This window comes from Dufourea novaeangliae, unplaced genomic scaffold (genome assembly GCF_001272555.1).
Source record: "Dufourea novaeangliae isolate 0120121106 unplaced genomic scaffold, ASM127255v1 scaffold8, whole genome shotgun sequence".
In the NCBI taxonomy this organism is placed as follows: Eukaryota; Metazoa; Arthropoda; class Insecta; order Hymenoptera; family Halictidae; genus Dufourea; species Dufourea novaeangliae.
Genome location: NW_015373923.1, coordinates 644,002 through 668,817, shown reverse-complemented (window position 1 = coordinate 668,817; position 24,816 = coordinate 644,002). Strand labels below are relative to the sequence as shown.

At 47.3% G+C, this 24,816-nt stretch overlaps 1 protein-coding gene across 1 annotated transcript in view; it reads right to left on the bottom strand.

Annotated features, from left to right (window-relative positions):
• LOC107194729 (5'-3' exoribonuclease 2 homolog) overlaps nt 1–24,816 on the bottom strand; it is a 31,991-nt gene that overhangs the window by 5,000 nt on the left and 2,175 nt on the right. The window contains exons 7-15 of the mRNA XM_015584401.1: nt 24,569–24,775; nt 24,357–24,497; nt 24,126–24,280; nt 23,875–24,043; nt 23,704–23,793; nt 23,462–23,618; nt 23,140–23,368; nt 22,858–23,064; nt 22,688–22,770 (exon numbers count right to left, since the gene is read on the bottom strand). Of these exons, the coding sequence (XP_015439887.1) occupies nt 22,688–22,770; nt 22,858–23,064; nt 23,140–23,368; nt 23,462–23,618; nt 23,704–23,793; nt 23,875–24,043; nt 24,126–24,280; nt 24,357–24,497; nt 24,569–24,775 (1,438 nt within the window). The remainder of the gene's footprint in view (nt 1–22,687; nt 22,771–22,857; nt 23,065–23,139; nt 23,369–23,461; nt 23,619–23,703; nt 23,794–23,874; nt 24,044–24,125; nt 24,281–24,356; nt 24,498–24,568; nt 24,776–24,816) is intronic.

Sequence of the window (24,816 nt, the reverse complement as noted above, 5' to 3'; positions counted from 1 at the left end):
CTCATCGTATCGATACCGAGACCATGACCGCCAATTTTTCAAATTCAGTCAAACATCGTGACATTCCTTCAAGAGCCGAGAATTCTTCAGAGTTCAAAAAGAGTCGCGACGAATAGAAGACGTCGCATCGTGTCGGTTCAAAGGAGAATTTTCACGGGACGACGAGTGTCGAGACGCGAGCAACGGCTGCTGCTGCGGGGATTCGGGAAATAAAATTTTCTCCCCGTTCCCCTTTTCGACCCCTTGACGGGATGAAAAAGACTTCCGCGGGGGCCGCGGAAATCGAAACCCTTTAGCCCCAGCTTTCCTCGAGGAGGCGAGAGACCAACCGACTAACTCGAATGAAAAGGCTACCCCGGCGATGGTAAGAGACACTTCGTGCACGCTTCTGCTGGCGTGTATCCGACCACGAGAGGAAAAAAAAGGAAGGAACGAAAGAGATAGAAGAGAAAAAGGAGAGAGAGGACGCTTATTTAGCTTGCCTTTTTACTTACACGCGCTATACAATGTTTACCTACACCCACCCGAGGCATGTAAGATTGCGGGGACCGCTTCGAGAGGGAATAATGTTTGCGCAAGAAGCACGGATAGCGATTTCGATATTCAAAAAAAAAAGAAAACAGAAAAAAGGAAAGGATCGAAGAGAAAGGAAGGGGTCAAGGCTGAAGGCGTTCTCGAGTTCTATACACAACCGAAACGTGGAATCTCTTGGAGATATGTTTAAACAATTAATGAACTGATCACCTATGCTCTGTTTTTATACAGGGTGTTCCACGTAACGCTACTCACTATGTAGTACTCTTCCATTTGCGGCCATGCAACAAAAAGTGTTTTGAACCGAACTTTAATGATATCAAGTGTTCTACAAATCACTCTAAACGTGTGTCTATCCTCGAGCAAGAACTCTCGTTTCACCTTAAAGAATCAGGTGAACACAAAAGGTACTATTTCCTCGAGATTTTAACTCCATCCAAGACCGTAAGAATCAAGAACAGACCGAGGAACACGAAACACTTCCCTTTCAGACGCGAAAGTCATCGATAATATCCCCTCGGCTAAGTGAGATGGCGGTGGCAACGAGGGACATCAGAGAGAAAACGGAAAGCGGCGAAAAAAGGGGGTGGTTGCGTTCTGCCGAAAAATGTGGTGCAAGAGTACCTTGGACGCGAAAAAAAAAATGAACAATGAGCGTGCGTTCCCTATCGAAAGAAGGAGGCCTCCTGTGCCAGGGCCCCCCGTACAAGATGGCGCCAGTAAGCCCGGAGTACCACTCGGGCGATTTCCGGTGGCTTTGTTCCCGCGCACCACTTCGAGGCCGCGCCGCGGCTCTCGGGGAGGGGGCGGTGGTGGTGTATTCGATGAAACTCGAGGTTTAAAGGCGCGTTTTTCAGGTCGGCTGGGGCGGTAGAGGCTACGGCCGTGCGTGCACGCGAGATATAAAGAGGTTTTTCTTCTATGAAGCCAGTTAGCCAACGAACCGGTAATTCCTCCTCCACCGACGGCGGTGCCAACCTCGGCCCCCGACCCCTTCGAACTCCCGCCAACCCCTCTAGGGCCGCCCGCGGCGTAACTTTCTCTGTGCGCTTTGAACCTCACCTTCTTCTTCTTCTTCTTCAGCATTCTCTTCTTCATTCCCGCCACCCTCGTGTTCTTTGCCCCGGTATACCCGAGAGCATATTTCATTCTACTACACGGACTGAGGACACTTTCGAACAAGGGCACAATAACTGACAAAGTTTTAATAATTTGCGATTATTATCCATGAGTCTCATGGTATCTCTACTCATAATATCGGCAGTATTGTGGACGCTTTTTACTTCTCTGTAAACAGTTCAGACGTAGTATCTAAGTTTAGTTCTTATTTTTAATTGGGAGTTTCGACGTAAGTTAGTAAAATCTGTTCAGAAGTTTTTCATCTCACTCGGTTGGTTCGACAAGGAGTGGTCCGCAGATGTAACGTTGACTTTTTAATGAGAAATATTTAACATTAAGTACCGAGAAGCCTTCGAACACTCATCGAGGATTTACTGTATATTAAATACTAATGTGATAGAGAAACTTTCACGTGTGTCACGTTCACAATTTTACAAATCGTTCTGTATAAGGCGTTTCGAAGCGTTCGAACAATTCAATGTATAGTATAGCGAATGTATGGTATTTTTTTATGTTACGTTTGTGGTGCCCTAAGTACTATAGATCATGCTAATACCTCCCAATTTATATATATATGTAAAAAACTAAGGAAAAAAAGCACATTTCATTCTCGCCTTTACGCCGCTGTACGGGAGAAGAAACAAGGGGTGCGCACAGCCTCAAGATTTCCAACCCCCTCCTCTGCAATCTCTTCCCTTCTTTCTCTGTTTCTGTACGGTACGTGTCTCTCGGCGTTTTCCTGTTCCTCTTCTTTTTTTTTCGTCGCCGGTAATGGAGGCCCTCGAAGACCGGCCCTTCTAGCGCCTCGACGAGCCAGCCGACGAAACGAAACGAGAGACGAGACACGTTTACCCCTCCTCCCCCGCGTGACTTTTACTTTCTTCCTCCCTCTGCGCCGCCCCACTCCCCCCCTCTCTGTTTCCCTGCGTCAGTACTACCCCACCGCCCACACCGCCCCTTGGGTGATTCGCTCGAGAGGAAAATGCAAGCTCGACTCTGCTCCCGCGAGGCCAGGCCAGGTTGCTGCCGTCGCGCTGACGGTTTTGCTCTCGCTGCGACGAAACTTTTTAACTCCCCTCCCCCCTCCACGATCCCTGGAACCCTCCACGCGTTCGACCCTGCGACCGTCGTTAATTTATTTCTGAAAATCGAGGGGGTCGATCCATGTCGAAATTCGTGAACGGTCGTTAGCGAGATTCTGCCGTCTGGATGTTTTGTGGTTGAAACTGTTGTACAGTAATGTTGGCGTCGATATTGTAGGCGCTTCGGGGAGGGATTCATTGTTGCTATGGAAATTCGTATCGCGGTTTTGGAATCATTTGGGGTATTACGAGGTGCTCGGATGGAAGTGCACGGTTGTATGCTGAATTAAAAAAAAAATAGATGTGGGGAATATTGATACGTTGCTTCCGTCGAAAATAATGGAACACTTCGATGAATCCTTGAAATAACCGATGATTGTTCGAATGGCCCGGATGTCCACTGTTGTGAGTATTCTTGATGCTTTTTTTTGTTCGCCATCGAATTTCCGGATAATTATACATTTTAGAATACATCAGGGTAAATAATAATCAGTGCCCACGATGTTACCAGGAAAATTCCTTCGTTAACACTTTGCTACGATAAGTAGAGTATATCCTCGATGAATGTTCGAAGGCTTCTCGGCACTTAATATTAAATACTTCTCATTAAAAAGTCAGCGTTACACATTTTCCAAGTTAAGGAACGGCTAGAAATGTTCAAATAACCGTAGTCTATCCGTGATATCGAAAAGCACAGAACTTTTCCTCTTCTCTAAACGATCGTCTATTTTAGTTACAAAGTACATAAACGAACAATTTCAAGAAAAATATTCACACCGAGCTTCAACGAAGTCTAAATGTACCCACGAGCCCGGATACAAGTCTGAAATCCGTGGCTCGCGAAAACATGAGTTTCTCGAACTCTGCCAGACTACATACCCCTCAAAGAAATATCGTTCGCTAGAACTGGATCGCGGGTAGAACTTCACAAAAGAAGATCGATCGTGTTCGAATTAATAATCACTGGCGGAATAAAATCAGGAGAACGTTTCGTTCTCCAAAGAGCTGGGTAGGTATTTCCAGTCTCCGCGGGGGTTAGGTACGCGCGCGGGAAGGTGGAACAGAGCCCCGGTCGACGGCAGAGAAAGAGGGTCGACGGAGGGAACGGGGGTGGTATATACGAAGGGGAACGAAGAGAGACAGAGAGAGAGAAGCACTTGACCCTGCCTGGCTGGTTGCCGCACAGCCGATGCTGTGCCAGCAAACCCCACCGTGCAACGTGCGTTAATAAACGCGGCGGGTGTGTGTGTGTGTGTGTTGGTCCCCTCCGTCGTCTGTGTGCTCTTCCTCCCACCATCCCTCTACCCTTCTAGTGTGTAGTACTCTTTTGCTCCCAGCTGGTTGCGTCTTCGTTTAACTCCCCGGGCGCACGCCCACCGGAATATCCACTCTCTTTGTCGAATCGCGCGTGCGCACCAAACGCACGACAAATGTGTGTAGCGCCACGCAGAGAGTGTGTATATATATATGTGTATATATATATATATATATATATATGTATATATTATATACACATAGTACACAGAGTTATGGAAAGGGTGAGGGTGGATGGGTCGGTCGCGCGGCGAGCAACGTGTTGACTCTCGCGATCGTGCAGCTCCTAATTTATTTACAATTTCGCGAGGGGGAGCCGGATTGATTCGAGCCTTACCCCTGCCCTCCATCGAACCTCTTCCTCCCCCGCCCCCCGCCCCTCGACGTCCCACGGATCCAATACCGGGCCCGGAGTAGCCTACGCTCCACTGTAATTCGCTAGGCGTTTAATTGCCGCTTCTCCCCCCTCCAACCCTCCCCCGATCAGCCAGCCAGCGGACGCCTAGACGACACGGCTGTTCCGATGGGTAATTAACGAACGTTTCGCAGACACGAATCGTCTTTTGGGCATGGCGAGAAAGGGGTGTTGAGGTATCGAGTCAACTCGGGGTCGAGGAACTGGATTTTGTAATTGTGTTTTTAGAATTCTTGCGGGAGATTCACGAGTTATGGAGAAGATTTAGGAGGATGGTCAGGGGCGGTGGAAATTTCCAAGTGAATGATGGACAATCAATGGACAATGGGGCGTGAAGGATTCGGTCGTTGGGCGAACGATAAGCTGTAAGCCTTGTAAACAGGGACCGATCTTCTTTTCTAGGACGATGGTATTAAAAATTTGAGTGGAGTAAATTATGTTTGTTCGGTATTCCGAATTTGTTGTTGTTCCTGATGCGAAGATGGCGAATGTAAACGCCTTTGAGGATTCGATTCTACAGCAGTTTCGACAAGTGAGGGACTTAGTGGCAGAGAGGCACATGCCACAATACTATAAATTTACACTTCATAAATTGTCACCTCGTAACTGCATTTTGGCCCAAGCTTCCCCTGTGGAACGCCTCAATAGCGGGGACGAAGCAGAAGTGTATTTAACGTAGAGAACGTTCCGAGCAGTTATCGAGACTTTCCTATATGTCACCCGTATTATCAACAATCAATAATACATCAACACAATTCCGTGATTCTTGATTTTCGTCTCAGTGTCGCATGTAGAATCTACCCTGCGTGTGTGAAAGTGTTCCACATTTTTATTACCACCCTATATATACATATACATGCAAGAGAGACTCGGGCTTAATCCGAAACGGCTGAGCAAGCAAGCGAGCGAGCGAACCACAGCCAGAGAGCGTGGCAAGCTATGCAGAAATCCGTCGTGGTGGTTTTTCTTCTCTTTTCCAGGCGATGGAAACGCGCGCGTCTCTCCCTGGGTTCTCGGTTTTAGCAGAATTTCTGCTCCGATATGCTACCCAGTCTTCTTCCACCCACTCCCACAAGCCCCGTGCCCAGACAGCGAAAATATTGACTCTGTCAGCCGATGACAGCGCGCGGACAGAGAGAACCCCGGCCTGTCGAAGGTAGCGTACAAATTAGGGGCGGATATCGTATTGTTTCGGAACAATGTCAGAGGGATTAGCCAGCCCCCGTGCGCATACATACAGAGAGGATAGTCCGTCGTGAAAACGACGCGGTTCCTCCGCCTGATCTCGGGCCGGGTATATACGATTTATGCAAGGGAAAATCACGGGAATAATAAAAGGACCTTTCTCTCGCCGATCGAAGCCTCCTTCCTTCCTCGTACCCTCTACTGTAGTCGCGCGGAATCAGCTTCGAAACCCAGGGGGAGGGATTGGGAGGGAGAACGATCAGCAGGGTGTTCCGTCGTTATCGGTGATGAATAATTAATGCCCGTTAATGAATTAAAGATCACCAGACGTTAAAGAAAAGCCGTCGAGAGGAGGGACTGCAAGCACCAAGGGGGGGAGGGGGAGGCTCGTTAAATATTGGCCGCGTCTTCGCCCTCGCCATCGGTTGACACCGTATCGATCCCGACCAGCCCTGTGGTGCATCGTTCCTGTGTCCGAATATCAACTGGAAACGGGTTGAAATGGTTTGACGGAAAGGGTTCACGGCATACACCGTGGGACGAGACAACGTCGCTAAGGCACCAGCGATTTGAGACGAAGACTATGTAAATAAGTATTGGGAGGATCATCATGCGATAAGAGTGAGAAGACAGTTTTCTGGGGAGTTTTTTTCAGAGATAGTTTGTTCATCCCTCATGGACAATACAGTAAATCATCGATGAGTGTACGAAGGCTCCTCGGCACTGAATGTTTAAATGTCACCCTCCACGACTGGGGGAAGGGTCCTACGTGTGACCAGTTAAGCGTCCAGTAGTGGGGCTGACGTCTGCATAGTTACAAGGGATCGACCCCAACTATACCACTTCGATTTCATCGATCTTTTGTAGGATGATAGAACACCTATTTCCAATGACATGCATGAAATATTAACCGTAGTTATTTGTTAGTTTTGAACGTATCATTAATTTAAGTTACATGCCTAGTTACATTGTTGAGTTGGATCACAAACGAGGATCCACTGATTTCCAATGTCCAAGGTAACGCGTCAACAGGATCTTCGGCCCCCCTGAAATCTTATAAGTCAAGTGTAACCACCCCCAACCGGAGGTTTCGTCGCGATTGCGCCGAAATTTCTGCCAGATCGGCGAAAAAGACTGGACCCCGAGGACGAGGGAGGGGTTGGTCGATATTTAACGAACGGTTGAGAAGAAAAGGTCGACTCCACGGCGAGAGTGTCTACGAGTCCAGGGACACACCGTCCCGGTGTGTTAAAGCTGGTGGCAAAGGCGTCAGATAAGGCACCATCGTTGATTGGATCACCGCGAGAAATCGATATCACGGGCCGGGGCGTTCTCCTCCACCCCCTCCTACCACCCCCTCCCGCCCATCTCCTGGCGCGGCCCCTATCTCCGTCTCGGTTCTTCGAGGGTATACCGCCGCGTGGTACCTCCCTCTTTCTGTTCCTCCTCCTGGCCACCGCTGCCGCCGTGGCTGCCTCCAATTTCCCCGTGACGGGCTCCTGGAGGATTCTCGAGTGCCCTCTCATCGCCCTCTGGGCCATCCAACCGAGCTCTGTCCGGCAGTCTCCATGCCAACACCCGCTCGATAAATTTATTGGTCGCCTCTGACACGAGTGCTTCTGCATATTTCTTTCCTCATCCGTATATCTATCTATCTATGCATCTGTATCTTCCTTTTTGATCGCAGTCTTACAGGTCATACTCTTTTCTCTCGTCTGGGCCGACGCTATAATTTCTGGCCGATGATCCCCGTTATCGGAACCGTAACGAATCTCATAGTCCCGTATCATCTTTCGGAGATCTTTGTTGAAATGGTAGAAGTCCACCTACTCTGCGGTTAACACTTTGCTGGCGAGAAGGTTTTTGCGTTTTTGCAAATACAGGGTGGTCCACCAAAAGCCGAACACTATGAAAGTATGTTTCGGTACAGACTTGCACCCTTTGATAGCATGTTTCAGAGATATCCAGGTCATCGATGTTTTCTTTAATGGGTTCACATATTTTCCTTCCAAAGTTCCAGTCTCAAGATGTCCGTTTTCCGTCTATACGTTCAATGCAACCAACGTGTCCACGCTACATGTTCAATAACTTTTACTTCGAAAAAATCAATGGATATCACACACACATGTCCACTTATGGACCATTTAAGGAGGCTCAAACGAAACCGTGGAATTGTCCTCGAGGACACGCAAAGATGGCGGATCTCGAAAAGACAAACGAGGTGGGGTGGTGAAGAAAAACCAGTGGACGGATCGTGTCAAGATGAAAGGTAACGAGGTGACCCAGAGCGTTCGAATCGCACTTGTCGAACCTTATGTCGGTCCAACTGGTTCCACGGTTGATTCGACCGGAGCAAGAGGGCTGGAAAAAACGAGGGAGCAGGGGCGGGGAGGGGGAATGGCGGGCAGAAGAGCGAAAGAGTAGTGCCGCTCGGCGTTGTAGGACTCTCCGGGTGGAGAGCCTCCTCCCCCTCCGCCTCTCTCTCTCGCCCGCTTAAAGCCCTATCCACTACTCATTCATCAAATAAATCAACACAGCTACTTGTGCACCTGTGAAGAGATTCCAGCCGTGGCTCGGCCCGCGCCCGGCCAGAGTCCCCCCGTGGGGCAATCCCCCGTGAATCGATTTCTTGAGAGCGCGGAATCAAGATTGACGCTGGCCGTGAAGGAGATCCCGAGAAAGAAAATGGCGGAGGGGAAGAGACGGACACGGGAAGGATCGTGGAATATACGGAAAATTAATGGAAATAAAAAAAAGAAATGCTACATATACAGGAAATTCTCGATGAGTGTTCAAAGGCTCCTCGGCACTGAACATTAAATATTTCATAAACTAGTTCTATAAAAGTTTGAAACTCGATTCGTCGATCTATCAACGATAAAATAGAAACCAAATCGCCAAGACGATCAGAAGAATAGCAAATTTATTGTCAAGTATTCCCCGAAAAAAGCAAACTCAAGTATGATTTCGATTTATTCCCCGAAATTTCGTTCGTTGATTCATTGCGGATTAAATCGTCCACGGATCGGCCGTAGGAGAAACTGAAAGACGACAGAAGAAAAGGGATTAAGAGGCTTACGGGTGGAGGGTTATGGGTGAGGAACGGAGGAATGGGGCAGAGAGAGAGAGGGAGCATAATCAAAGAGCTTCGAAAAATCAGGATGCACTTAGAAGCACGTACTCGGCCTATAGAGAGGCATTCAGTTATACTGGTGAGTTTCGAGTCAAAGCAAGGACCCTTGCCTCAGCCGGCGCATTACCTCCGGTGCTCGCGTCTCGTCGACGTCTATGGGCCCAGGGCGGCGGCGCGCGTTTACATCCACGCTCTACCTTTTCCTCATACCGGAGCGTGGCTAACGCCCGCCTTCTGTATTCACGATCGTCGTGTGTCGAGGACCACCGAGAGCATCGGACGCGATTAGGCGTTACGGGGAATTTTTCGGAGGCAACTGTCCACTCCCCTCCCATTTGTCCATAGTTGCTCGTATCGTTACCACTCAGACATTTTCACGTTGAACAGGGTGTGTAAAAAAAGACCCATACAATATTTATATGGTACATAGGACACACTGCGCCGAGTAAAAAAGTCTTAGTAACATGTTAGCATATCATGACTGATTTATTATTGGTTTTTTGATATTTGCAGAAGGTGTTCTACATGTTCTTCTCGATTTCCATAGAAATGAATTATTATTATTTTTATTAAAGTAATACGCTGACATATGCACCACGACACTCTGTAACTGTGTAATACTAGATAGATCCACAATCGTCGGTTGACGACAACCGACCGATTGCTAATGAAATCTTTTGTCACACCCGAGAAACATTTAATCCTAGAGCCAGAAGAGATCTCGGAACAGAAGTCAGATGGAAACTCTTGAATATAGGGGCGTACAGCTACCGTCGAGCAAGACCGGAAGAGACAATTCCCAATGCGCCAAAAGAGCCCCGGGGATCCGTGATTAGGTGATCCCCCGAAGGGTACACACGATCGCTCGAGGACCGTCTTCTCTCCACCACGGTCCTCGGCGTGGAGGAGGCGAGCTGTGTGGGGGGAGGGGCCACGCGAGCCCGGGGGGCGGGAGGGAAGGCGAGGAGGCAGGGGGAGGCGGAGTGAAGTGATCTCGCGGGGCGACGCGACACGGTGGAGTCTAGAGAAGCGAGAAGAGGCGGCGGAAAAGGTGGCTCACTCGGCTTTGTAACGGAGTTAAGAAGACGAACAACCACCGTCGTCGTTGTCGTCGTGGGTGGAGTAGAAGAGCGGACATAACCGCGGAAACCGTCTGCGGAGATGAGAGAAACACCATGGAAGGAAGATGGGGGGACACGCGAATTGCCGGAGAAAAGAAGGTGCAGGAGGACAAGGGAGAGAGGAGGAAAGCCGGAGAAAAGAGTTGCACGCGGCAGAAAGAAGAGGAAGAGGGACGAGAGAGAGAGGATGGTCCTTGTGCACCCGAGGACCCCAGGATACCCGGCAAGGAGTATCCTAGAACTGTTGAGGATCCTTCACTTCCATCATCTTCCTCGTGCCCACCCCCCTCCTTCGTGTTCTCTCTTCTCTTCTTATCGTCTTCCTTCCGTCGCTCCTCTTCCCTCCTGGTAAATATGCCCTTCTCCCTAACTTCTCTCTCTCTCTCCCTTCCTCTGGCTCCTCCACCGCGTGTCCCATCAGGATCTACTCTTGCAAAGGGAACCGTCGTCTCCTTCAAATGCTACACGGAGAGGGATATCTACCGTCCCCCCGCTCCGCCCCCTCACTGTTTCACTCGCGGCTGTGTTACTCTTTCTTTATTTCTCTCACGTTCGGTCGTACGGGTTTCCCTTACCTCGAGAGACCTCTCTCTCCCTCTCTTCTTCCTTCAACCATTCTCTCCCCCTCGGGCTGCTCCTCTGTCGCGCGGCGCTCTGTGTGCCGCGAGACTTTCGTGCGGATTGCGAAATCAAGGGCTCTCTTCGAGGGCTCTGCTGGAGTGGGTGGAATGAGAGCAACGGGGGAGGGGGGGCGGCGGTGAGCGAGAAGCTGCCAGGTTCTCTGGCCAAGACGGCGCAAGAATCGGCCAAAACCACGTACGTGAGGTTTTCGGATCGAAACGACACGGGGACCTCCTTTCTAACCCACTTGTGTACAGTAAATCCTCGATTAGTGTTGGAAGGCTCCTCGGTACTGAACATTAAATATTTTATAAACTAATTGGCCATATGTGTCTGAAACGTTAAAAAGTCAGCGTTCCACCTGGGGACCTCTCCTTGTCAATGATCGTAGCGTAACTATACCTAATTTCATCTCACTCCTATCGTACAATAGCACAAAGTTCGTTGTTCATCTTCATCATGCCCGTTTATTTACGTTAAATAAATAAATACACCCAATTCTGTTTTTACACGACTTTTTTTTATTACGAAAATTCGTGTAAAAACAGAATTGGATGTAGTTCAGATAACAAAAACGGTCGGAACCTCCACCTCCCCAAATTCGTCTCTCGAGGTTCTCCACATAGTATCCAGGAAATGGGATTCGAATCGACGAAAACAGTATCGACGGACGGTACGATATCCAAATTTCCGGCTTGACCGCGAAATTCGAGATCCCCGGAGGGAGTCAGACGAGCTCGAGACATTCCGTCCAAGAGAATAGGATTCCAGAACGAGAGAAAGAGAGTGATCTCTCTCGGTTGTTATTCTCACTCGAGAACAGACCAGTTGAAATCGGAGACTTTTTCGGTGGCGGGTGAAGAATAGGTCAACAAGTCGTCACACAGCCGACAAAACGGGATCGTTTTAAGGGCCGTTGTATACACGGGCTATCGAAACCTGATACGTACCGCCACAAGGAATCAAAAACGTGTCATGGATCCCCGTGAAGGGGAGAGAGTGGGGGCCACTTAACCGGGGCGCGAATCGTCCGCGTGCTTCCGATCGAGAATGAAAAGGAAGAAGAGGGGGATGATGGAGAGAGTCCAACCACGCCACCACTACCACCACTTGACCCACCAGAGCTTCCGTTTCTTCCGCTGTTCGCTGGTCGAGCGATTATCGTTAAGGACGACCACCGTGTGTTCCTGGTTGCCGGGCATTTATTATACCGTTTCGGGCCCAATTCCTGATCAGTTCAGTATTTAAGATAAGTTAAATTACAGTTTAATCATTACTATTTCTGCACCTTTGTTAATACTAAATTAAAAGATAACCGTAGATTCATTCGAATAATAATAATTAACGTTCTCGAACTATTTTCCAACCAACCAGAAGACACTGTACCGATCACAACGAATATCCAACTGAAAATAATCCAGAATATATTTGTATCATTTCACACTCCATTAAACTGTTTCCTTAAGAAGTACAGATTTTCATTGGAAAAACAGTTTTCAAATTTTTCCCGTTTTTTTTTTTGGTTTTTTTTTTCACCAAGGAAGAACCAAAGAAAAAAGACGAAAGAGCCTGCGGTGCCCCTAGAGGGTGCGGTTTTCCGACTCATTTCCACACGGACCGAACAACGTTTCCATCAAGAGCTCACCCCCTCGAGCACCACCCTCTCCCCCCTCCCACCCCAGATCCTCGGCATTGTGCCCTGCTATAGTGGCCGGGCGAGGATCATCCGTTGAATCGGATTTTAGCAGACGCCTTACGCCTCTTCTTCTTTTTTTTTTTTTATGCTACGGCTTCCTCGAGTGCCTGAACTCTTTTTCTCTTCGATGATCCACTGCTCTCGAACATGCCTTACGATTCAACTCTCTGTACGGGCCCATTCGGTTGGAAACCGCGACTCAGTATACCCACCCTCTGTCGTGATCATCGTTCGGACAACGAACGTTTTTTGTATGTGAATCGGAAGTGGATTCGTTGGATGAACGTAATGATGTTGTTTGAATGATTTTTAATGCATGCTCCCAAAAGGTTATCCATCGTGAACAATTGCTAACTTGTTTTGTAGCCATTACGGCCGAATTTTAAATCGTAATAATATTAATAAATGCTTCGGCGCATGAAAATTCAATTCTTTAATATCTATGTCCCTTTTTACAACGTATAGATTTCGCTTTGAAAATTTTCTCTCTTATTTAATAGCTCAATGGTATGTGACCCCTTGAATGCAAAAAAAAAATAACAAGCAATCGACAATTTTCGGTTCACCGAGGCACCATTTTATTCGCCTCGTGTCGTCGATGATTCGGCTTTCCTCGAATCACGGGGGTGAAAAACTGCGGTGGATCAGAGTGTGTGACGATGATTAGAGAGGGGAGGGTTTAAAGAAAAAGTGACGGGATCGTGGGATTCTATCCGATGCCCTCCGAGGGCCTCCACCACACGCTTCTTTTCTTCTTTCTTCGCTTTCGTTCCAATTAACCTTGAGGGCACGAGAAGCTCGCCGCAGGATGCGAGGAAGAGAGAGAAAAAGAGCCCCGGGTAAGCAATATAAAAGGGGCAGTCGAATGAGATTAATTCTCCTGCCTCCCCCCTACTTTCCCCACGTCGTGTACACGCACGATTATACTACACGATATATGTACCGAGTGAGTCCGTATAATATCGGCCCGCCTCGACATTTCTTCTCTAATAACCTCGGGAACACGAAGAAGTCCTGTCCCAAGAATTTCGACGGAGAGACGCGAATTATAGGGGAAAAAAAATAGAAGCAATACGCGAGAAAATTTCGATGACCTTGAAACGACCTTGAAGATGACCTTGGGGCTGTTTGCTTTTTATAATCTCCAGATACACGTTTTTAACCCGCTCTCACTGCATCTTTTTGGTATCTTGTACAAAAAAATTTGTTCGTGAAATTAAGGACAAATAGTCGTTCTAAGACATGAACTTAAAAAATGTTTTTCTTTTTACAAACAATGTGTTTTTTATGTTGAATACTTTTTTCGGTTCTTGTCCAAAACACCATTTCCCGTCTTACACGTTAAATAAACCGTCGTCGGATCGATGATTAAACCATAAACTGCGAACAGATGGAAGGTAAGGAAACATTGAATGGTTGCCACACGCTTCAACGACACGGGACGAATTCCTCCCCCGTCAGACTTTTAAGTAAACATCACGAGGGACACGAAGAGGTAGGTAGAGGGGGAGTAGAAAAGAGAAACACGAAATTAGAGGTTTGGCGCACAGGTGTATCGATGATCCGCCGCCCGACAAAACAGGGCTCGCCTTTCTTTCGCGAAGGGCTCCTAGGATATGCGCACCATTTACTTTTACGCGGCATTACGTGAAAGAGCCTTCAGGTGGGAGGAAGGAATAGGGTCCATTCAGATGATCCTCAAAGTACCCAAAGAATAAAAGGAGATTCCCGGTTTTCGTAGGTGTTCTTCCCCTTCCCCCCGATTGTTCGACCCCAAGAGTGATGATCGAGCCCTCCTTTCTGTTCCGTGGTAGCTCATGGGAACGTAATTGGAAGAGACACGGCGGTCCTCGACTCCTCGGCTGGGTCCCCGGAAGTCATCGCGTAACGAGATTTTAAGGAACAGTTCAAGGGCACTTACTACAGTCCAAAATTTTCGAAAAATCGGAAAAAAAATTTTGTGCATACATTCTATTGACGACAGTTCAGGACTGTGACTTTTACAGCAATGCAACACATGCGATACACATCGAAGGCAGAACTGCATAAAAGTTTTACTTAACATTTGTAATACAATAAAGTACAAAAACTTCCATTACCACAATTTGTCACCCTTCAGAAACAAGAAAAGTGAAAACCAAGCGGTCCACCGATCACAGAGAAGTGTTCACGCCGTTCCTTGAGTAGTATCAGAGACCACCTAACCCAGACATCAAGATTCCAATTAAAAAAAAGAGAGTGTGGGAGGAGGAGAACTGATGGGGGGCCGATAATATCGATTCTCCCGTGACGGGGGTTGGTTTGGCTTTAAGTAAAAGTCCAAACGAACGAGCCCTTGGCGCTCCCTTTCGTGTCCACCGGTGACCCCGAGGGCCACAAGAGAGAAAGAGCGAGCTAGATTTTCTATTAGCCACTAGAAATCGCACGAACCCCTTCTGGCTGGGACAAATCGGTGGTGAGGGTACCAAACGCAGCACAGGCTCTGCCACCCCCCCTCCCCTCCTCTCTCTTCGACTCTAATAGAGTTTCACGCTCGAGTCGTGGGGAACGATAGACTGACGGAGCAGCGCTGGTCAACCGAGGAATTGATAATCAAAACGATCCAGTGAGCCTCCCTTAACGAGACTCGACTCTCTGCCCCCGTAATTCGATCGACCAACGGATAACGGTACACCACGGGGAACACCGAAGGTTCCGTGGGTTCACGCGGATAACTCGGTTTTCTTGCCAAACAAAGTTCAATGTCCTCGGTCAATTAAAAAGCTGTTTTTTATATTTTGCTCTTTGGAACTATCTATAATAACTCGTTACTTATTGAGTGTATCAGAAAACGTTTTAATGAACTATATGGCATTTTAAGGGATGCATCGGATGGATACAAATTGATTTTTTTATATCTTATTTTTTGTTTAGATATCATGGTGGCCTTGAGTTGTTTCAAGGCCAATGCATCCTTTTCTTAAAGTAAAAGTATACCCACTATTTTGTTAGAAATATACTTTTCTAGTTAGAAACATATTTTCCAAACGTGACGTACACGTCACACTCACTGTTAAAGGGTAGAATATGCAAGAAAGACCTAACATCCTCGAATAACACAACTTATTCTTATTCCCAACCATCTTGGGCATCCTGTCTTCCAGAATCTATTCTAAAAAAAAATGCAACAATTTTTACCGTGTCGGCCCGATAACACCGGGCGAAGCCAGGCAGCTAGCTCTCCTCGCAGTGCTCTTCGCCCGCTCAGAAGAGGAATCCACCTCCTCCTCATTGCTAATATTATTTTTTTTTCCTCCCTGTTTCCGTCAGGCGAGATGCAGAGTCGCGAAAGGCCGCGGCCCTTTGCTCCCTCTGTGCTCTCCAGGCGATAGAAGAGGAGGAACAGGAGCAAGGGGCCATGAAAACAGAGGACAACGAGAGTGAAGAAACGACAGAGAGAAAGGGCCAGGGAAAAAATTCGTATCTTTGACGATGCCGAAGAGTAGTCGTCGTCGTCGTACGTGTCCTTAAGCGACTGCCGGGGCTTCCACGCTAATGAGGCGCGGCGTAATTAGTGAGACTGTCTACCCGGCTGGACCCTTCAACAAGGAGGGGGCTGGGGGAGATCCCTCTCGACGTCGAGTCGCCCTCTCACCCGGGGTTCGCCACTCCACGCATCCTCAACCCGTTTCACGATTTCTTACCGACCCCCCCCCCCTCCGCCCCTGAAGAAGGAGCCAGCCGTGCGCCTCGCTGACACCTCGGAAATTCACGACCTTTCAGCCTCCACCCCCACCACAACCCCCCTCAAGCTTGACTCTACCAGGTCCGTGACTTTACGCGAAAAGAAATACCGCGATTAAATCTAGCTACTCGCGAGAACCTTAATTCCTCTTCCCGGTGTGCTGTCTTCTTTTTTTCTGTTCCTATTATTGCTTGCTTCGTTTTAGCTGTGCCCCCCGCCTCCAACCTTGGACCTAGCTCTGGATCCCTTTCGATCCTTTCATCAAAAACTTCTGTTTATTCCATTATTCTCCAAAAGAGAAAAACAATATCCCACTTTGGACTGTGGACACTCAATGGCACGATCAAGAGACTTAGTTCTGGATTCCTTTCGATCCATCCGTCGAAAATGTCCGTTTATTCCATTTATTCCAAAATTCCGTTTATTCCAAAAGGCAAAAAGAAAAACAATTGCTGAATGTGACTACGTCTTCGAGTCATCCAAGATGTGGAATAACCCCTTTAATGGGGCCCAATCAGTGGTGGCCGGACAGAAGAGAGAAAGGGGACAGAAGGAAAGGAAGAATTTGAACGGTGCCGAAACCCGATGACCCGACGGGGGCACGTTAAATGGTTTTCGAGCCGATCGTGTGCAGAGAAATCAAGAAAGAGAGAGGGAGAGAAGGATGATCATCCGGTGTAGGTTGCTACGGCGCGCGGTTTCGCAGAGGGGGTGTAGTGTGGGTTCGCCGAAGGCGGGAAGGCCGATTTAGAGCACAATGCGGTTCAATGCCGAGGAAATTAGCCACGGCGCTGTCGGTGACGCCCGTCAGCCCCACACCATGGAAAACAGATCCCTGGTAATATCTATCTATCTATCTATCTATATATACAGGATCCTCCAAAAGTCCCGGAACGGTCGAATATCTTGAAAACAAAGTATTTTTGAAGGAAAAGAAAAGACAATGTTACAGACAAAAGTTTCAAGGTTTTCGAAATTTTGTTCTAGACTCGTGTCCATTTGACCTTGAGTGGAAGGCCATTTTTTTTTACCATTTTTTTTATTATGCAGTATTACAGCTGACGGCAAGACTTTTCCAAAGCACCGGGTCATGAACTCTACTTTTAATGAACATTATCTGAGTTAGGAGCTTTCAAAGATGTAGTGCCGACAGCATTTGAATTATCCTGGGTAGACCTACCTAATTACGGCTAAATTCTTAGATACGTCTAATGAACATTTGTACAAAGTTGCATCAGAATAGGCGTGTATCAATCACTGGTTCCCTTGTAACTGGAGTTGTTCGCGAAATGTCAACTCATTCAAGAAGACATATTATTTTATTCTAAACATTGGAATTTCCAAGTATAAACAATAATACTTGTTTTTTTTCATTCGTTATTCGGAACTCTTTATCTAAATAACAAATTTGTCCATCTCTGTGTAAAAAAAAAAACGATCTCTTCCAAATTCTCAACGGAAAGAGGCGCACACGGAAATGTGGCTCGCTGAAAGCTCCTCCCGTGTTCGTGGTTCTTGCAGTCCTTGGATCATCCGTCGGTGGAAATTACCTCTCAACCCCCCCCCCCCACCCATCCATCATCCATCGTCACCGATGTTCTCACACACTCTCTTTCTTTCTTTTTACTCGGGCCGTCCCACGCTGCCACCACGCGGGAAATGCTTCAGCCGCTTTCACGGCGGGGAATTACCTGTAATGTCCGCTGCATCCATTACGCGTCATTATCCGATCCATTAGTCGTTTCGCCACGGGTCCGTGGACGCCACCCGAAAGAAGAAGGTTCCTGACGGTCTGGCACGCGAAACGGGGACCTTTCTTCTCTATCCTGTCGATCTTCTTCCTCGTTGGCTCTCCCTCGAGTTGGGAACAAAAAGGGAGAGACAGTCCCCGTTCAACGTTGGGATAATTCGACTTTCCGATGACGGGGAAAAGTAGCCAACGATGAAAAGTGGTCGACGGTGACGGTAAAGTAGTCGAAGACGACGAGAAAGTAGCGGTGGGATTGTGACGAAAAGTAGTCGACGATCGAAAGTGGTCAATAACAAGAAAAGTCAAGGATCGAAATAAGTTGATATGGCAAGAATTAGTCGATACTCAAAAGTAGTCGGATGACGAGAACTAGTTGCACGACGAAAAGTAGTCGAATGACAAGAAATAAGTAAACGATCCTAAGTTATTGATAGCAAAACGTAATTGTAGGAGCGTTGGAAAAATGAGAGGGCCCAAGCGGGATTCGAACTCACGACCCCCGGCGCCGAAAGCAGAGACTCTACCCACTACTCCACGGAACCCTCCTATTTTCCCAAGATGTTATTTTGCTCCTTTTTGTTGGGTATGGAGTTCCCGATCCCACATAATCGACGATCAAGAGTCGTGAGTGATGAAAAGTAACCGAGAATCGAAAATAAACTGACGGCATACAAACCAGTCGAGGATGAACCGTGTAGTAGACGACGGTAAGTAGTCGATGACGAATGGATACGTGACCGTACGGAAACGACTGAACGACAATCGCTCGGCGGTAATTACACTCGGAACGGGTAACGAGGACACGTGTTTTTCATGGAAAAACCTTCGATCCCGTAGAAGACGAATGAGAACAAAGGCACGGCGGGTTGGGGGGAGGGCAGAGACAGAGGAACGGACAGAGGCGCTCTTCTTTAAATGCTCGTTCACCCTCGCCTATTCATCCCGCGTATGTCTACCTGCGATACAGCCTCTCTCTTCCCATTAATCTATAGGATCCATTCATCTTCGAGAGCATAGGTGAACTTGTCCTCGCGATCTCTTCAGACGCTCGATGCGCCCTCCGGTGGATCCCTTTTAGACCCCTGCCCCTCTTCTCCCTTGGAACTTCAAAGCGTCCACCACCAGACCAGAGAAAAAAAAATTTTTATTATCGGAATCCGTCCGCTTCTACCGCGGTTAGATCGTGTCTTCCATGATCCTCTAACAGAGACCAGGGCACGTTTTGAACGTTCTCTCGCGCTCGTTCCCTTGTTCTTCGTTGGAATGTCTCCGAGGGGAATATCAGATCGTGCACGAATGACACCTTGTGTTTAGAGAAACTATTCGCTCTCTGGGCGCACACCTTCAGTCGATCAAGAAACATCCTTTTTTTATTCCGAGTAAGAACGGTCTATCAATCGACTGCAGGCTAATCAAGTCGATTGCTGACCAATCCACGAACATTTCATACGCAAAAAGTGGATACGCACTTCATTATGTAACCCGATGTATAACAAATTCTATCGCCCACGTGTTACAGAAAGTACCAGGGCAGTGGTCAGGGTTCGAAAGACCTCTCCTGCTCATTCGAGATGTGCCAAGCAGTAATGTTAAAAAACTGTAATAAAAATGTAAATGTTTCCACGCGTGTCCCCTACCGAGAAACACTAACCAGCAAGGTTGCAAGGGCTTAAACAGCCAAAGGCCATATCCGTCAGAAATCACCGTGATCGGGCGTTCCGGTTCATTGGACCACGAACGATTCCGTTCCTTGTTTCCATCTCGCCCCGAGCACGAAAAGACGAGAAGAGTTCTCACGCTACTAGCGTCCGCCGATTCGCGGACACCCGTGGATCCAGAGAAGCTGTCCAACCTCGTACGTAGGAGATCTCTCGGTATCGCTGGTAGCCGGTAGCTGGTAGCTGGTAGCTACGGTTTATCACGGGACGCCCGACGAGGAAGGTTCGTTCCCCGTCTTGTCCCCCTACCCGTCCATCCCGGTTTCTGCCGCGATTCCCGAGCCTCCGACGGACGGGCGCGTTGCTGCCGCTGCCACGAGTGTTTGCAGTCCACTCGAAACCAGTCTCGAACGAGCTCCACGGGCAAGAGAGAGAGATAGACGACGAGACCGGGGGATGGACAAAGCCGTGGAGAGAGAGACATCAGCGGCGGTGGCAACGTCGAGGCGAGAGGCCAGGGAACGAAGCTTAATTTGTCTAACGAGGGGCCTCCTGCACCTGTCATCTGGACGAAGATACGAACGGACGTAGGCCAAACCCACCCCCCTTGTTCCCCCGTAACCTCCTATTCCTCCGCCTCCTCATCCTCCACGCTTCAACCCTTCGGTCCGAAGGAGCGTTTTGCTTGCTAAACTCACCGGCCGACTGGCAGGAGAAGGGTTTAGGTTTGCTCTATAACCCTGTGTGTTTGGCCTCCTGTACCGGAGAGATCGACAGGGGATGATGCCCTCTAATGGCGATTTTGGTTATAGACCCCGATCTCGGTTAGGTCTAGTGCGTTTGATAATCAGTTGATGTGTTCAAGAGTAATCGCAGATAGGGGGTCTAGATGTGTACATATGTAACCATTTTGTCAATTTTAGAACGTAACGGAACTCGCGAAAATAACGTACTAACTGCTCAAAGTTTTATCTGAGATATCTACCAAGAGACATACAGTAGCGCGTGTCGAAAATCCAAAGCAGGCACTTCGAACACGTTCTTAACCCCTTGCCTTACGATTTTTTTTACGGCCGTACTTTTAAGCATTACTTTATCGTTAATAATTTCCTCGATACAAAAGGAATTTTATTCTTAAGGCAAGTGTATTATTTACTCTAAATCTTAAATATTAATAGGAATGAAACAGAATTTCACTTCGACTCAAAGAAAATGAATGGTATACATGTTTATTAAATCCAGTTTGAAATCGTCATCACGTGTCTGACTCGATGTTATAAGGCAAGGGGTTAATCTTCCATAACTTGAAAATTTATGAAACACCCTGTATACGTGTGTGTGAGTGCTTCTGACGTTCGTTCTCCCTACGGTAAATCAATCCCACAGACACACCACGTTCCACGCGTAACGACGTTTTGTTTTTACGGCCACGCGTCTCGAATCCTGCCGGGTTTCTTCGCGTGGTGGACACCAGTCACGCCCCCCCTGTCTCGGGTCAGCAGTCAGAACAGTGTCAAGTCCGACACGGATCGTAATTCATCCGCCAGAAACCAGAAGGCGCCTCGATCTCCCTCCTACGGTCGCGCGTCCAAGGCGATCCCGCCCGGTTCGACGCCTGCAGGAGGGCGGGGGGAGACAAACGAGGGAAAACAACGCATAGCAGCGAGGTGACGACAACGATAACGAATCGGCCGGGGGCACACAAAGCGATAGGTCGCGCCGTTTCGCCTTTGTGATTCAGCCAGACGACACGTCGGAGATCGTGCGTGAGGAGGACAGACCATACGTGAAAGGGGGAACGGGAGTGAGGAAGGAGGCGCCCCCCTCCGGTGAAGGCGGAACATCCGCTAATTGGATAATTACGGAGTGCACCGTGTTTGTTTTATAATTGGGCGAAACCCGTGGAACCGTTGGTACCTCGACGTGCCAGCAAACAACGAAACGGCCGGAGTCACGCTCTACGTGATGAACTACCCTCGCAGCTAATCCAGAGACCGAGGCAACCCCTCGGCTTTTGCACCCCCCCCCTTCCCTGGCTGCTCGTTTCTACCCCCTTCGACCACCCATCACACCACCGCATCTGACCCCCCGTACGAAATCCAACTATCCCTCCGTGCCCCCTCATCAATCCATGCCCATTTTTCCCTCTCACTCTCTCTCTTTCACCCCTATGGAAAACTTATAGACAATGAAATCAATTTCTTTGGTGTATAGTGTATGGTTAGCGATCACAGGCTGTGACGCCTAGCGGCCGAAACTTGAACCTCGAAAGTGAAGGGTCTGTGGAGTTCAAGCAATCTGAAATTTCTTCCGCTGTCAAATTGTAACACACAGAGTTGTACCGAGACCGTGAAAGCATCAATTGACGCGTGAATAATGTATGGTTTCTGGTGCATTTATTATATCGAAAGAGCGCTTCGACGTTCGTTCCGCATGACCGAGAGAGAAAGGAATAGAACCTGATTAGACCCAAGAACGTGGGACGACGCATGTGAACCGAGCGACGTGGCGAACGGAAAGTCATCTCGTTAGTTAAAACTTAAAAGTATTGGTACGAATACCTGGGGCTCGTGAGACGGTTCGTTGAGTTTAGGAGACAGGAGGTCACAGATGTATGAGATAAAATTATGTTCAACAGAGAAATTCCTCCTGACAATTATAGACTGTATGTACAAAGGTTTGTAGAGCGTTCTATATGTCCTCGGTTCAATGGGTTAAACCTCGATATCATTTGTATTGTTATACTAAAGAAAAGGGGTGAGTCGGATGTAAGAATGGGTTGTAACGCGTGGAATCGATAAACTGAAGAGCCTCTCGTAAGACGCCTTCGGGTGATCGACGAGCGAAACACGAAAGAAGTACGCACGCCAAACGACGGGGGTGGGACGGTGGGCGCGCGACCTCCATCGGAGCAGGGGAAAACAATGAACGCCCCTGCGTAATTTTTCTCTGTGCCGTCGGTAATCCTAAAAGAATCGCCGCGTGCGCTCTTAATTTGATTCTCGTAAACCACGGTATTGTTTGGAACATCGAGGGTCGTGACTCGAATTCAAAAACGGAATTTCTTTCCTATTTAACCCTTGCCCAACGATGCATGGATCGGTTCAAAGTCAGTTACGAAAATATCAAATATATATCTAAGAGAATAGTTTTAATGGTAAACGTTTTGTTTAAAAATATTTGCACAAATAGAATACTACGGATCAGTGTAGTCATGCCCATGTGTTTACAAATGCCGGAACTAATCGAAACCCCTGACCCTTTTGTAATTTCGATTACTTTTTTTTTCGTTTAATAAAAATTCATTCAAATGAAAAACGCATGCAGTCACTCACCGTGCGCCGATTCTGAGTAGGGAGTTTGTTGTACCGACAGGGGGCCGTACGGGGGTGGCACTCTATTATGATTTGTGAAATGCCTGTAAATAGAAAGATTTAATGTGCTACAATAAGAGTGTTAGAGAAATCTCTATGTATACTTTAATAGTTATGTCATTGCAACTTACCCAAGCATTCTTCGACCCGCATCGGTCACGGATGCAGTCTGGGTGGCAGGGGTGAAACCGATCTGTGGTTTCCAGTTGTTACCGGTGTTACGGTTCATTTGTTCAAAGTCTTGTGGCTTCAAGACTTTCGGTGGTTCTCTGGCACCTTTCAGCTTTCTCGCGGGGAATATGTAATTGCTACCGTACTTTGGATCTCTGAATCGTACACTGTCGTAAAAACGAAAATCGGATATAAATCGTGTCACAGTTACAAAATTGAAGGAAAAAATCAGCTTAGCATACCAGTAGACTTTGTTATTTCTAACGGGAAGTCCGTTTATAGGAGAGGGCAAAGTGGCGCCATCTCCAACGCAATCCTCAGCTACTAACACCGTTCCGCGCATTCCATCGATGCATATAGGCGTTTCTACGTCAAATCCAACATTGTTCTCGTACAGTCCTTTTGTAAAATTATAATTGCTGTTGCCCAGTCCAACATATAACCGGTCGTCGCCCCTAACATTTCGTTTCTCTGGAAAATAGTAATTATAAAAACGTGAGTGCTTCAGAAATTAAAAGCCAACGCGAATCCGTTAAATAAATTTATGAAATCAATATTTCGTACTTTCTGCTTCTGTTAGGCATTCATAGTACGGCTCCAAAGCCTTGAACAATCTGCCCTCGTCCACGAACGGAAGCAAAGCCACTCCTTGCCAAGCAAACTTTTTACCGTTCAAGTCAATCTTAAAGTCTTCTGGATAGAAATCTATAATCGTTGACCTCTACAAATAATTATGTGGACATTAATTAAGTACCTCGATATATGTTTAACTCTATATACCGCCCATAATAGTTCCTTGAACTTACAGGATCACTCATTAACTTTGCCCAAGGGGCAGGAACGTGCTTACTACTGGCTGCTGGGAACACGCCCATCAATTGTTCTAGTGGCCGGAACTGCAAGAATAACAGTAAAAGGATTGACATTTTATTCCATCGTCAACTAATTATGAACTAACGCTCATTACGTAGACTTACCGGTATTGTTCCTTTTTCAAATTCTGTCGACAGACCACCAATGTTAATGAAATCACTAGCAAACGGAGCGTAATGATAAGGAAAGTACCATTTCCATGACGCACAACCTTGATAATAATACCGTAAAACCCAACACAAACCACGCACGTATTGCAGAGCTACGTTATTTCTGTGTAAACAAAACGAAAGATATTATTTGCCCACGCAGTTGACGTATATATATCCATTATGATGCACATCGATATTATTACCTAAACTGCAGATTATCAGAAGAAACATCAAACTTCGATTCGTAATAACGATCTTTAAAACCGTCCTCCCAGAGTCTCACTTCGTCGTGCGCTTGATCATCGTCCGAAATGTCAACTTCCTCGACCTTACGTTTCCTCTGTTCGCCAGAAGATTTCTGCAACATGTACAATGTAAGTAAGTAACGTACAGAAACATCGATAAATAGAGACGTAAATACATGGTTATCATACCTCTGGGCGTATCATACTCTCCAGAGCTTCATTAGTTTTTTCTCTTGCATCACTAGCAGTGCTATAGTTTCTACCTTGAACACGCATTTGATACGCTTCGTAACGTGCATTTTCCACTGGCTTAACTTTTTCACCTAAGGGCTGTAGTAAAAAGTACGAAATTAAACATCAATAATATCGCAAAAGCCATAATTATCAATAATAAAATGTACCGTAGGTGCAAACTGTCCAGTAGGTATCCACTTCGGTTTATAATTACTGATTGCCTGTAATCTAGCTTTCTTGACCTTTTCACGCTGTTTAAATGCTATTTCATTCTGTTGTCTCTTTTTAAAAATTTCGTCTTCAACATCCCCGAGGTCGGACATTATCAGCTGGACTCTATCTAAATTTACATCTCCGCTATCTGTCAAGAATCCCTTCAATCAACAAATTCTGGTTATTAACAACATCCCAATTT